Source organism: Streptopelia decaocto (genome assembly GCF_964273445.1).
Source record: "Streptopelia decaocto genome assembly, chromosome: 2".
Classification (NCBI taxonomy): Eukaryota; Metazoa; Chordata; class Aves; order Columbiformes; family Columbidae; genus Streptopelia; species Streptopelia decaocto.
This window is the reverse complement of record NC_138655.1, coordinates 63,546,404-63,560,963: the sequence shown is the minus strand read 5'-3', so window position 1 is coordinate 63,560,963 and position 14,560 is coordinate 63,546,404. Positions and strand designations below refer to the sequence as shown.

Below are 14,560 nucleotides of genomic sequence, written 5' to 3'. Positions count from 1 at the left end.
GCTGTGTTACACACAGTCCTTCCATCACAAAGCCTCTGGAGAAGATGTGGCACTGCCATGTACCACGACCACAAGGCCAGCAGCATTGGTGTTTGTAGTCAACAGATCAGGAGAGTCTGTGGCTTTGCTCACTTTACCTGTATTCTGGGCTTTCTCATATAGATCAAAACAACCATCACACACAGGGGCAAACGAAATGCCAGTGAGCACTTTGCTTTCTTAAGCTGTTACCTCAGTTGAAGTCATACCTGGCTGTTTTGCAACTGGCTGCTCGGACATTACAGGAACTTAAGAAAAGAGATGCTGAAAAAACAGCTCAAATTAGCATTAAAATGAGTCACGTGGTAAAGTGTCTTTAAATACTGAATTAGATAGAGAAAAGAAAAAAAGACTATCGAAGTCAGAGATAAGCACAAAAGCTAAAAACATTATTAGGGCATGTGTGACACTGCAAAAGCTTGCATGTCAGCAGTCCACCAGCCTAACATGACCCCTCTGCAGGCCGCCCAGTCAAGTCAACCACTTCATTGGAGACAAATCCTCCAAGTTAAAGCTGGAGACAAATAGAGTGGCTGAGCTCCCCAGAAGCGAAGCATCTCCATGTACAGCTTGCAAGACTTCCTTGTCGCCCACGGATTTCTTCTTATTATTGTTCATATGATGTGGCTTTCTCTCTGATCTGTGGTTTTCTAACAGTTCTTCTACCAGTTCTCAATGTCATCTTCCACTTTTTGGAGGACTTATTGCCTAGGTTTTGTCCTTTGGGGAAGATGGAGGGAAGCTGGCAAATTAAAATCTGTTCATGCAGGTTTCCCTTTTTAGAACTTTTAAAAATTCTTCCCTAAATGCTTTGTTATTATTTAACCCAGAAGACTGGAAATGAAGCCTCAGACCAGCTAGAATTCCTCATCTTCCTCCTGCTGCAAAAAGACCTTAGAAACCATCTGCAGGCCTCTCAAGATTTTTCTCTGGTATCAGAGCTGTCAGATCAGCCTTTTCTTTATTACCAGGGCAAATGTGACTTCTTTGTATACAACCCTGGCTGAGAAAGCTCTTAAACATCTTGTTCTGCTCTAACATGACTCAAAATAACCTTTCTTTGCCACCTCCCAAACTCCACAGCTCTCCAAGATGTGCTGGAGAGTACAGCAATACACCTACACAGTCTTTTAATAAAGATGTTTGGTAAGTCAGGTTTCAGTGTACATTTCCCAAAAATCATATGGCTTCTGAGTCACATCAGCAGCATTTCCCTTCTCTTTGCATTTGGACTCCTACACACACTGGTTCACTACGCAGCCAGAGTTCATTTGTAGAAGGCATCAACATCATGATCTTGGGTCATGAAACATTAAATTAACAGGGTTTTTTTCATTGTTACAATCATACTTACCTGCATGGACTCTCTGTGGAGTGCCTGAAGTGTGCATTGGGTCTATCTGAGTGTCTTTGTACTTCTTCCATGTCTCATTACTTCTAATGCTCCCTCAAAATGCTCTGTCTAAAAAGCTGTGGAAGTTCACTTTGCCACTATCATTTTAAACAAAGGTAACCACTAGCATTTTTGTGTGTTCCCAGGTGTTTCTGAGATTAAGAAGAACTAAGTGGCAGCAGAGAAAAAAGTCTGACTTAACTCGAGTAGGATATATACAGTTTTACATCAAACACTCAACGTATTATAGGGCCAACAGCAGCAATGTCATAATGAAAAAATACGAGTATATTAATACCATTGGTTCATTTAACATCAGCTTTTACCTTTCTATTGGTTGCAGCAAGCCTGTGTTGCTTTTTATCTTTAGAAAGGCCTGTTTTAATTCTTGGGGATGATAATGCGCTGCACATAAAACATCAGCCTGTTTGGAGATGTAACATTTGCCAGCTGAGGGTTGAAGAGAGGAAGGTCCTGAGGCTGCAGTTGCTGGAACACACACGTCTGAGTGGGGGTTGAGTGGATTGTCTTTACCAAGAACATGTCAACCGAGAGAGGGAGCAGCAGAAACAAAACGAGATACAAAGCAGGAGTTCAACAGAAGAAGAGAAAACGCCTCTTCAGCTCCAGCTTCGAGTGTTACCTCAATCTTTATATAAAAGGATGATGTACGATCTGCTGTATGATTTATCATTTCTTAGAAAATCTTTCTTTCCTGGGCTAGAATGCTCCATTTTGCAAAAGTAATAACGTCATATGTTAATGCCCTGGAAATAAAATTTGAAGATTATTCAACAAAGACTCAGGTAACAGCAAAGGCTTGAGTAATTAATATTAAAAAATATTTAATTTTCAGATGTTCATTATATGTGTTAAATTCTTGGTTGCAGCAAATAGATTGTAATGTACGGCATCACAGTGACATATAATCAAGCCATAACAGTGCAGTTTATTACAACCGTGTAAACAAAAGGAAGTATTTCTGTAATGGCACCCTTCATGAACCAAATTCTGACATACAGAATCTCAGCAGAAGACAAAATAAACATTTACAAACAAAGAAAACCCCAAATTAACGCACAGTATAGGAACGTGGCCAAAATGGCCCAATCCACATTTCATAAGAGAAAACAAGTGTCATCAGAATTTTTGCTTGCTTGCTTTTAAGGAAATTTAGTCAGAAATTTTCATCATCATCAGTCCAGTATGTGAAGTATTTTTATTGTTATTGAATGATATGAACAAAGAGTAACCATCTCTGAATTATGACCATGTGAATAACTACCCCTGTGACACTATTAAAGGAGACAAAAGATTACTTGGGAATGTCATTGGCTGCATAATATGACACCTGCAGAAGATATTCCCTAGGAAATGAAAAAAAGTTATTGAGAAGTAAAATCTAACATGCTCCAACAAAGAAACTTTTTTTTTTTTGCTTAAGTCTGTAAGAGAAAAAGTAGTTATCTTGCTTTCCTGTAACAGAAGTAAACTTTTTGACTATACAATAATGTACATAATGTAAACTGTAACATGGGTTTGAACTTGAAACAGCACTCATCTCAAATAGCTTTTAAATATTAGCACCTAAACTGTAACACTGGGATTTAAACAATTTTAGTAGCTCTTGGGTCACGCATTAGTTATGGCTTGCTTGACGGATACAATTTTGCCAGAAACGTTTTAGTGTTCCATGAGATGCTTTTAATAAAACCACATTAGGTCTGAATGCCACTACATTCTACATGTGCCCTTTTCATATGGGAAGTTTTGCATATGGTCCATCTGCAGAGAGAAGGCCTCACAGTAGCAGGAGGTATAGATAGAGCATAGAAATCTACAGTTATTAAAAAATACTGGAAAACTGGCAGTACATGATATAATTACAAGCTGGTATCTTCAGTTTACAGAAAGCTATAAATTTGCTTGTCTAAAAAGAGACATCCAACATGTGCTTACTCACATGCTGACACAGAGTTCATGCAAACTACTAAAAAAACCACCTTATACATTTTACCCTTCAGAAATGCTGCATATACTTCATCCTCAAATAAACTGAAACTCCCTCAGAAACAACAGGGACCTAATGTGCAGACCAACTCAAGCAACATATAATTGCTCTGTCTATAATGACAAGTGAACCACAGCATCAAACAAGAAATTTCATTGAATCGTACTTCATTTCAAATCCAGGTTCACTTGTCATTAAACAATAAGACTACCTTTGGGGAAAAAAAAAAAAAAAGTTATTTTCTTGGAGGAAGGACATTTTCTTCATAATAGCCTGGATTTACTACATTTCCAGCTGGATCATATCTAGCCACCACAAACGTTGAGCCATCACTAGCAGATGCTTTTCCAACTCCCATCTTTTTTGTGTTCTTCCAAACCATTGCTGTGAAGTGACCTGAAGAGAGAGAAACGTACGCATTCATCTTAGGTACTAAACCTATGACATATGTTGAGGGGCTGAAAGAAAACAATACAAAACTGCTTATTTCTCCAACAGGTGAACAAGCTAAGGACATGAAAAGTAAACTACATCTGCATTTTGTCTTGAAAAAGTCTTATCTGATCTGGTTCCACACTGCTATTCCCAGCTCCATGTCCTATATCCATATAAGAATACCTACGAAGAGAATCATGAAAGAAGTAGTTTTATGAATATCTGATATGAAATTTGACAAAGGAGTCATGCTCTTCACTCCCTCCAGTGTGAACAGCAGTTCTGACAGAGATGATTGTTCATTTGCTTTGACCATCTCATACTCCCCCATGTGCCTGCATATACAACTATTCAAAATAACACTGTGGCTTCTTCTGCCTAGTTGCAATAGTCACCCCTGCATTGTGCTGCTCGATCAGTTGTGCTCTCTATGCACAGACAGACCCCAGGGGAGAAAAACATTATTTTCTTCATCTGAAACCAGCTTGGGTGTATCTATTGCTTGAGCACTATTCAAGGAACAATGTTCTTATGTTCCTTCAACACCAGATTGTCAATATGCAGTCAATGGACTCTGACTGATCTTCAAATTATATCTGAAGTGATCTCTGTGATTGGAGTGATATAACCTGGTAGAAGACCCATGTCAATGTAGACAACAACATAGTACATTTAGTAAGACACCTATATGATTCCAATGTAGTATTTTCTACAAATGAATTTCCCTTAAAAATAAGCCACCTTTTAAAAATTTTGGAGGCAGAAGAAAAATACAATACTAAAAAGCCCCCACAAATTTTACTTACTTCCTCATTTCTTAGTTTTCTTTTATCCTTTTGTGAGTTTTTTTACATAAAACTTTGAGGAAATTCTGGTATTTTTTCTAATTTTTTTTTCTAACAAATAAAGGTATTTTTTTGAAAAATACCAAAATGAGTTGGCCAGCCAATTTCTTAAAATAAAAGTTGTGTTACTGAAGAAACAGTGCCCAGTCTCAACTCACCTGTCCCAGAAGAAAACCCTGGGTTTTGAAAGCTGTAATTTTTTATTTCACTGTACCATCTGTCAGCTACATCCTTCCCTGAAAGACAAAAGAAAGCTGCTGTGGAATCATGACATAAACACAGAAGTGTAGGTCGCTCACAGCCTGGCCAGCAAGATCTTCTGTTAGCAGCTGACAAGGACTTCTAGGAACACGGAGAAACAGTCTCACCTGGAAGGACAGAGATGATGAAGAGCACTGTACTATCACCAACAGATCAAGAAACAGGACCATACACCAATTCTTGTCTGCGATTAAAACTTTACAAGGTTGAAGTTAGAAAAACCTTTGGACAAGAGAGATCTGTGTGGTGCAGCATTTGGATCAAGATGGGGCAGAAATCCCTTTAGTCCTCAAAGAAACCATCTGGCAATTTAACACGTGGAGTTTATTCTATATTTTTTTCTGCCCACCTTCTGTAACTTTTATCCTGGAAGGCAGTGAAGACACATCACCCTCATCTTGGATGACTGTGCCTGTCATTAGGCTTCTACATATGGCTTTCACCAGCTCCTCCCTCTTGGAACGTGTTTGAAAAGACTTAAGTGAGCCTTGCCAGATTTTCTGAGGGCACAGGGACCTTTTCTACAGAGAGGCCTCTCACCTGTGGATGCAGGTGTGTGAAGATATCCCCTTACAGCTGCAAGCAAACCAAAGAAAAATGACACTTCCGACATCCTCTAGTTTTCTGTGTTCTCATCAGCATGTGGCACTTTAAATCTCTGAGTGCATTTATTTTTAGTAGATCTTACTTAGCACTTGAGCAATTGTTGATGTCCACTTAGAGGCACTCTAACTCAGGGTACTACAGTCAGACACCTCAAATATATGTGTCTTGGCCCTGCCGCTGTGTCCTTCCATCCAGCACCAGCTCATCTCAGCAAAGGCTTTCACTGACCACAGCTTTGTGAGGACGATGACCATGGCCAGTGCTGTTAGCACTACATGTCTGTGCGTCTCTAAGGCTGACGTTTGCCAAATACATAATTAATTGAACAATTAAGGAACCCCATAGAAAGGAGCAGATTCTGATACTCTGCAGTGGACCTGGTGGAGCAGACAGCACAGGGGGCAGGAGCTCAGATCAGAACTTGCAGATGCTATGCACTCAAAAGCCAAATGTTGCTTCTTTTCCACTAGTAGCTGTTAGGAAATTCTTGTGTCAAACATTGCTCGGGGCGGGGGGAAGAAGGCAGGTTTTTCCCTGAGCTAATCAATAATGAAATTTCTGCTTAGCATTCCAGGACGTATAACGCAAGGCCAGTTGATTTCATAGCAAGCTGCCAGTGCTGCCAAGCCTACCGTCATGAAGAACGCTGGTCCCTGATGGAGTGCTGGCTGCAGAACAGAAATGACTCATGTTTTGCTGTTTTGCAGAAAAAAGTCTTGGACTCGCACTGTTTTAGAAGTCAGACACTGCATCGTTAGCTTCTTGAAACTTTGGTTGCTTATGAGTGCAGTCAGCTAAAAGGACAGTGGTGGTAGCCTGGCAAGCTGCCCTGTCAGAGCTGTCACTGAAAAGGAAATATTGAAGGAAATGCCATCTCTTGAGAGGTTGGTTAACTGAAAGTACTATGAACTGATCTATGCCACACTGCTTGTTAGGAATAGTGCTCTCTTAGTAGAGTCAATTTACATTTTTTACATAAAAACACAGCAAAACCTCTCTTGCTTCCCAAAGTAAATGTTTCAGGAGTAACAATAGGTTCCTTCCTTCCCTGCTCTCCTTGTGCCAAACAACAAACCCTGTAGACCTGTTTTACCACTGAAGTGAAAAACTTCATTTGTTACTCACACAAAAGCTAAAATGAAGACTGAAAAAAGTGCAAAGAGCAACCTTCATGCAATACAAGGGGAAAAGAAAAAGCACATAGTTTTAAAAAAAAAAAAAAAAAGGAAAACCCAAGCAGATCATCCCATCCTACCCTAGACTTCAATGCTATGAAGGATGTAGATGTGTTTGTGGCAAGCTGGGTAGAACAGAAATGCGGAATGTGACTGCAAACATGTCAGATATTATGAAGCACATGTATTTTACACGTACAAGCACTTAAGTAACCATACTGTGTAAGTAGCATTTTTACAGATGTAGGACTGCACTCCCACTGCTACCAGCACTTCATTCCCTCAATAAATCAGTGTGACATAGCATAAAGAGTAGCTCAAGACAATGCCAACCCCACTCAGCTTACTGTAGCTCTAAGAAGTGAACCTAGGCTCCATGTGACAAGAACTTAAAATCTCCATGGTGGAAACACTGCAAGACACATGGAAGTTTTGACAAACACAGTATCTCTTTATATTTTTTAAATTTATTTGAAGAATATAATCATGTGAAAATTTGATAACTCTCTAACTCAAGGGAGATGGCAATGCTACCAGGTAAGAATACTTTAGTCCTGTTCATGAAAGACAATGAGCAGAGCTGTGTAGCACAATCTGATGTGTTAATTCCCAGCCTTCGTGGATGAGAGTTTGGAACTTATTGCAGCCAGGCAGTGAAAGCCTAGAAACTGATAGACAAGCTCTGTTTATTCATGTTCAGGATCAGGTTATCATTATATGGCATTGGTGTCATCCTCCTTGAATTAAGAGTCATTGCATCATAGGCTGCGAGAAATTAAAGACTGATTTGTTCCTGGCAAAAGAGAAGGTGACTAAAGGACTGGGCAACTTTTAGACACACTCTGTCTTGAAATCATGTTGAAGTGGCCTGGAAGTGAACAGAATGAATTGCATCTGTCAAATGCCACAGGAGTCAAGGGTGGTCCTATGTATAAGTTATTACCACATGAGAAGACAGGTAGGTACCTGGTGATCAAATGTGCTCTCTTTCTTCTGAAATACTTTTCTTCTGATTCCTTGCCCCTTGGAGAGCAGTAGACAATGCAGTGGTGGGACACAAACCCAACCAGTGTTGAAAGCGACAGCTGATACATGGGGGACTGAGGAAAACCTCTGTTCTGAGCCCCCTGATCCCTGGGCCTGCAGAAAATGAACTGAGAAAGAGCACCAAGGCAAGCTGCTTCAGCAGCAACTTGCATCCTCAAACTTGCTGGTTCAGAGAGCTGACCAGTTTTTCCATGTAAAATAATTACAGAATAAGTGATGCAGTTATATTTAGTGTCTGTTGCCCTTGCATTTCTATGTTTCATTGAAAACAGCTCCCATGCCCCCCATAGCCCCCAGAACAGAGTTTGCTTGCTGTTCAAAGTGTATTTCAGTCAGATGGAAAGAACACAGAAATCTCACTCCCACCCCTTATTCCCAACTATGGCAGAAATTACCATTTACTTCTATCAAAAAGCCTGCAGATCTGTCCTACAGTCAGGGTTGCAGCTTCTCTTCTGTAGCTCCACTTGCAGAACCTATTAGTGTACTGTGTTTTTTTAAAAATATCCTTCCTGTTTGCATTGCTGTAAACCACATTCACAGTTTCAACAGTTTTGCTATGGAAATACAGTTTGACTCCACCCTCTTCCTAGTGATAGCTGACTGAGGACCTGCTCGGTTAGACTTACTAGATGTTCATTTTGGAACAGGCTGAACTTCACACTGAGTTTCACCAGTACCGCAATTCTCTGTACGTATCTACATTGCACAAAAACTTGATGCAACAATCCTTGAATTAGTGCCCAAGTATAGTTCTGCCCAAGACTAGGCTCAGAATCACCATAGTGATTTTATTTTATTTACCCAAGCTATGACCTAGTAGCATGGCCACAATTACTGTGCTTCAAGCTGCCTCATGTGGTCAGAGGACTGACCATAGGACATCAGTCCAAACATAGGACTAACAGAGCTGGTGTAAAGTTCTTCTGCTGATACCACTCTCTGAAATGCCGAGATAAAAGGGGCTGCTGCATGTAAACTGGTGTCAGTACTTTTGCCTGACCGTGCCCTGCATCTGATCAGTTGTCCTGTTGTCTTACTACATTTCATTTCTAATTGTTCTCCTGGGTGAGGAGCTCTATTCTGTATGGATGTGTGGGGGAGTTTAAGTGCCAACAACTGCAATCTGACCAAGGGTTGCAGGGACCTGGGTGCCTGCAGAGCCAGCAACTGGAGCACCAGCACAGGTGCAAGTGTGTGAGCAACAGAATCATGGAACAGTTTAGGTTGGAAGGGACCTCCAAAGGTCATCTAGTCCAACCCCCTGCAATGAGCAGGGACATCTGCAACTAGATCAGGTTGCTCAGAGCCCCATCCAGCCCGGCCTTGAATGTTTCCAGACATGGGGCATCAACCACCTCTCTGGGCAACCTGTGCCAGTGTTTCATCACCCCCATTGCAAAAAATTTCTTCCTCATGTCTAGCCCGAACCTCTGCTCATGTAGTTTAAAACCATTATCCCTTTTCCTGTTGTAACACACTCTTCTAAAAAGTGCAAGCTGGATTAGGAAGAGTCACTACAGGAGTGTATGGCTCACACAGGGAGAAAGAGGTGTCCTGGCTGATGGCCAGAGAGCTGAGTGCAGAAGAGACTCTGTACCAGCAACCGGAGTGCAAATGCAGCCTCAGGGGTTTGTATGTTCAGGTGCCAGCAGACACTGGGATCCACGGGCAGCTACTGGGCAGACTGAGTGTCTGAGCCCAGCTGCTGCAAGGATGCACACTGGAATTTTATTTCCATTACTGAAATACATATATATAAGTATATATATTTGATATTATGAAAATATAAATTTTATACAGATATCTTAAAACCCTTTACTGGAAAAAAATATATTTTTCTATTATTTTATTCATATATATTCATATATATTCCATATTCCAATAATGGAATATATATGAATATTCACTTCATTGTGATCAGCTAGAAAGGGGAACAGGATAAGGGCACTGATGCTGTTCATGTGAATGCTGACTGCCTCAGCTGATCTGTGTGGCCACCTGCATATATATGCACGTACATATTGTACATGTGTATTTGTGTGTGCACACCTGAGAATATACTCTCAGCCTCACTACTGGGAGGCACAAAGCTGTGGCAGCCCTATTACTGTATTCAGCTTCCTCTTCTAACACATAATTTCTCTAGTCCTTGCCTTAGTGTTTCTCTTCACACCAAAGAGTGCTTAAATCCTCAAGTAATCCCACTGAGTAAGTTGCTAAAAACATTCTAATAAAATCACATAGGACATATTTCTGTGCAAGGATGGATAGCACATCTACTTAAAAGCAAGGTACCCTAAACCTCAGAATTCTCCTCGAATGTTTTTCTAGCTTTTGTTATCACAAACTTCCTTCCAGCACTCTGAGGGGAAAGAAGGTAGAGGTAGGTTTAAATTTACCTCAGAAATAAAATATCTACCTAGATTGAAGTAATACTAATGTTTTTATGAAATATCTACCTAGACTGAAATCATACTAATAGTTTTAGGAAGTAATCCTCTACTTCCAGCATTCCTCATGCAGGTCATTATTTTATTTTATTTTGTTTTGTTTAACAGTACTGTGTAAGCCTGATGTCAGACAGCAAGAGATGCATCAAGGCAAGCTCTCAGTCAGAGCATGGTCCTGCAGGGCTGGGGTAGAGGGTGTCTGTGCCGCTTTGCCTGCTAGTCCTGATCTATCTATACGCAGACCCAGGTTCCCCTAATAACACGTGACAACATACATGATAATGTACAGTGAGTTTCTCTTACGAACTCTCTAGAGTTCATTAGCTGCGGTGTTTTCACAGGTGACATGGCACGTTCTTCATGACCACACCAGCCATCCCAAACAGAATTTAGTCATCCAGTGCTTGCCTTCAGCCTCTTGAGAGATGAGGAATGAGACGAGGCATCCTGAGAAGCCTGACAAACTACAGCTGCCAAGGCACGCTGCGGTCTCTCACATTAGCAGCTCACTTATTTGAACACAGACAAAGAGAAATCTGCTGCGGAGCAGTTCCTGCAGGACTGGAGGGAGGAAACAGCTGTCAACTATTTCTTGGATTACAGGGATAAACGTATTTCCAGCGACAGCTTTAGGCTATGTAACTCCAAAATGCTGAATACAATTCCAGGTATTCTTGTACCAGGAAAGGGGTCAAACTAGAAGGGTCTTATAGTTGAAAGCTTAAATCTTCTCTGAAACAAGAAATGCATCTTCTGGCATTATTACAGAATTCAGTAAGAGCCAAAATAAACAATAGCATCACCTTCTTAGAGAGAATACAGAGTATGCTGGAGGTTTATTGAGTTTTGCTTTATCTAGGAAAGAAACCAGAAGACACTGTCTGCCTTTGTTAAGCCCTTGAATGGATGCCTTAATACAAATTTCAACCTGAATGAGCAGGGTACAAATTAACTAACTATATAAGAAAAAAAGAATGAACTAGCTCCACAGAGATAAAGACAAAGCCAAGACGAGAAAATAACTTTCTTTGAGTAACTAGTTTTCTCATTCTGGTACTTTGAATGATCCTGCTAAACAGCAAATGTAGAAGTGTTTTACAGAACAAAAGAGGATGTAGCTTAATTTTCTCAGCAAGACATTCAATCCTGTGGATAAGAAAATAGTAACAAAATTGCTCAAAACTGGCAAGTTATGTATGGAAAGAGTGCATTGAAGAAAACAGATGGGATCCAGAAAAAGACAAGCATTATACAATTTATGGAAGGATCCATGTGTTTTGTTTCCAGCTCTCTAAATGGGAATTCTATGACTTTAACCTCAGGGGAAGGAGCACAGGCTATTAACACAAGCAAGAAGGAAGAAATAAGCTCAGTCAGTGAGTCATAGCTACTACACAAACTTTGCCATACATCTGTGTTTTCCCATGCTGCTCTGAACTCTTGCCTCAGAGTCTTGCAATGGACAGAATGCCAAATATGAGTAGATCAAATTGTATTTTTCCACCCTAGGTTTCTTTTTCACCATGAAAAAGAACCCATTAGGGACTAGAGTTGGCACTTGCAGAGGAACTGAACAGTGTCTCTGGGTCTAAAACTCTCTTACTGAGAAGCCTCCAGCCTGCAGAAATGAGCTTCTGTCTCCCCAAGGCTGTGCTGGAAATTCCAGGGGTAGATGGGAATAAAGCAAGCAAGTGGTCACTTTTAATATATCCCACCTGCTGTCTGAGCAGGCTGAGGCATGAGCCCTGCCCACGGGAGGAGGCAGAAGGGAAGAGCCTGCTGAACATCGATCCAACTGAGGGCTCACCCCAGGCTGCCAGCTTGGCCAAAATTCAAGTCCTTGGGCATCCAAACCAAAGGTTGCCCATTACGTGTTACATTTATGATCAGAAAAATATAGGGAGAGTATTTTTGTCTTCAGAAATGAAGGCATGGAAAAGGGCTCAAAGCCTGTTTGCTGACAGAGCAGAAGAAACTAGATGTCTAACATAAGCTTCTGTCATGTTGGTTTCCCCTTGACTTTTTGCCCCCACAGTCAGGAACTGCTGTGTAGCATGCAATAGCTGTTTTTCCACCTTCCTCACCATAGCTGGCCTGTGGTCAGCCCCCTCCTTGGCTGAGACAAACTAAGGATAAAGGTGATGTAGAGGGCATTGACGGTTTCCTTCTTTCCTCTCCTGGACACCCAACTAGCACTGAAGACATCTCCTCAGCTGGGACATATGAAGCAGCCAAGCTTCCCCTTCCTCCAAAGGCACATAACCCACAGTCCCTTACCCTCTCTGTACCTACATGTGCTCCATGCTCTCAGTACATGTAGGTGATGGCAAACAACCATCTTGTTCCCATGGAGCCTGTGGTGGACGCACTTTCAAAGCAGGGGAAATGCCAGTACTCTTGCAACCAGAGGCTCTGAGCCCAAAGTACACAAGAATGTACTTTATGTGGAGCACTGGGTGCAGTTCTGAGCACCAGAGTATAAAAAGGATATAAAGCTACTGGAGACTGTCCAGAGGAAGACCACAAAGTTGGTGAAGTGTTTGGAGGGGAAGCCGTATGAGGAGCAGCTAAAGTCCCTTGGTTTGTTCAGCCTGGAGAAGAGGAGACTGAGGGGACACCTTATGGGGCTACAGCTTCCTCACAAGTGGAGGAGGAGGGGCAGGCGCTGAGCTCTTCCCTCTGGTGAACAATGACAGAACCCAAGGGAATAGCAGGAAGATGTGTCAGGAGAGGTTTAGGTTGGACATTAGGACATTGGTGGAGCACTGGAACAGGCTCCCCCAGGGAGGTGTCACAGCCCCAAGCCTGACAGTGTTCAAGAAGAGACTGGACAACGCCCTCAGACACATGGTGTGAACTGTGGGGTTGTCACATGCAAGGACAGGAGTTGGACTCGATGATCCTTGTGGGTCCCGTCCAACTTGGGACATTCTAGGATTCTAAGACAAGCCATTTATCCAGTGTCTGTGAGACAATAAGAGAATAAAACTTACCTGGTTGGTCGTAGGATGCCCATGCTAGGTTTTCTCCACATTTTCCATTAGCAGACTCAGAGCTGTGTTTGAGGACCCTTGTGGTAGCTAGTTCTTCTGCATACCTAGCAAAGGAATCCATACATCAAGTCACAGGCCACAGTGAGCAGAGAGGAGAAGGTGCAGGAGTAAGGAGGAGGAGATGCAAGCAAGGAATTGTGCTGGAAGATGACAGTTTAAGCTAAGTTCCTCAGCTGCAAAGCCCTGAAGCCAGGGATACTTTAAGCTTACATAAATCTAGGAGTTAGGCAAAGGGAAGGCCTAGAGGCCATTTTCTTTGTCTTTCACAAGCACCCGTGTCACTGTAGAGAAGGACCTAAACCAGGGCTGTCAAACTCATTTTCACCAGGGGCCACACCAGCCTTGCAGTTGCCTTCAAACAGTCAAATGAAGAAGTAGTTACATTTATACAGTCCTAAAATTACATTCGGCCCTTTGAAGGCAACTGTGAGGCTGATGTGGCCCCCACTGAAAATGAGTTTGACACACCTGGCCTAGAAGAAATCAAAGGGCAGATCTTTCCCCACCCTGTTCTGCCCAGCACCTGGCCATCCACTGGCCATCCTTACCTGCAGCTCTTGGGAGAAAGAGAAGTACCCAGCAGTTGCTATAGGTGTCACCTCCCCACATTTCTAGGCCTCTCATGGAAGTAACTTAAATGCAGCAGAAGTCATCACCAAAAGATGATGCAGACACCAAGACACATACAGGTTTGAAAAAGAGCTAGACGAATTTACTGGGCGGGCTGGGTGTGGGTAGTCTTCAGGGTTTATTAAACAACAGCAACAAGAAAATGAGGATACAATCTACTGCTTAGGAAAAATATATTTTCCAGGAGAAATATGTAACTTTCAGGAGAAGACAATGGGGAAAAGAATCACCACATTTTTGTCCTACTACTCCTTCCACAATCATGAATTACTGGCATCTGCCACAGACAGGCAATTTGTCCAGCTGAACATTTTGGCCCAAGCCAGTACTTCAGTCATGAGGTTCTCATTTCCTTCTATCATATTCCTCTCCCTCAAAAAAAAAAAAAAAAGAAAAAAAAAAACAGCAAAAACAAAACAAAAACAAAACAAAAAACCCCAACCAACCAAAAAAACAACCAAAAAAAAAAACAACCAAACAAAACCTTGTCAGTTGTCAGTCTGCTAGATCCTGAACTAGAGGATTGACCTCATTAATGTTTATAAATATGCAAAGGGTGAGCATCACAAGGATGGAGCCAGGCTCTTCTCGGTGACAACCAATGGTAAGGCA

At 41.7% G+C, this 14,560-nt stretch overlaps 1 protein-coding gene across 2 annotated transcripts in view; it reads right to left on the bottom strand.

Moving 5' to 3' along the window:
• Nucleotides 1–2,252: 2,252 nt before the first annotated feature.
• The window catches only part of GLIPR2 (GLI pathogenesis related 2), a gene marked incomplete at its 5' end in the record, with an annotated part of 28,759 nt that continues 16,451 nt past the window's right edge, over nt 2,253–14,560 (bottom strand). For both annotated transcript variants that reach the window (XM_082044659.1, XM_082044658.1), the window contains 3 exons: nt 2,253–3,839; nt 4,882–4,959; nt 13,259–13,362. In XM_082044659.1, the coding sequence (XP_081900785.1) occupies nt 3,679–3,839; nt 4,882–4,959; nt 13,259–13,362 (343 nt within the window). In that variant the 3' untranslated portion in view covers nt 2,253–3,678. The remainder of the gene's footprint in view (nt 3,840–4,881; nt 4,960–13,258; nt 13,363–14,560) is intronic.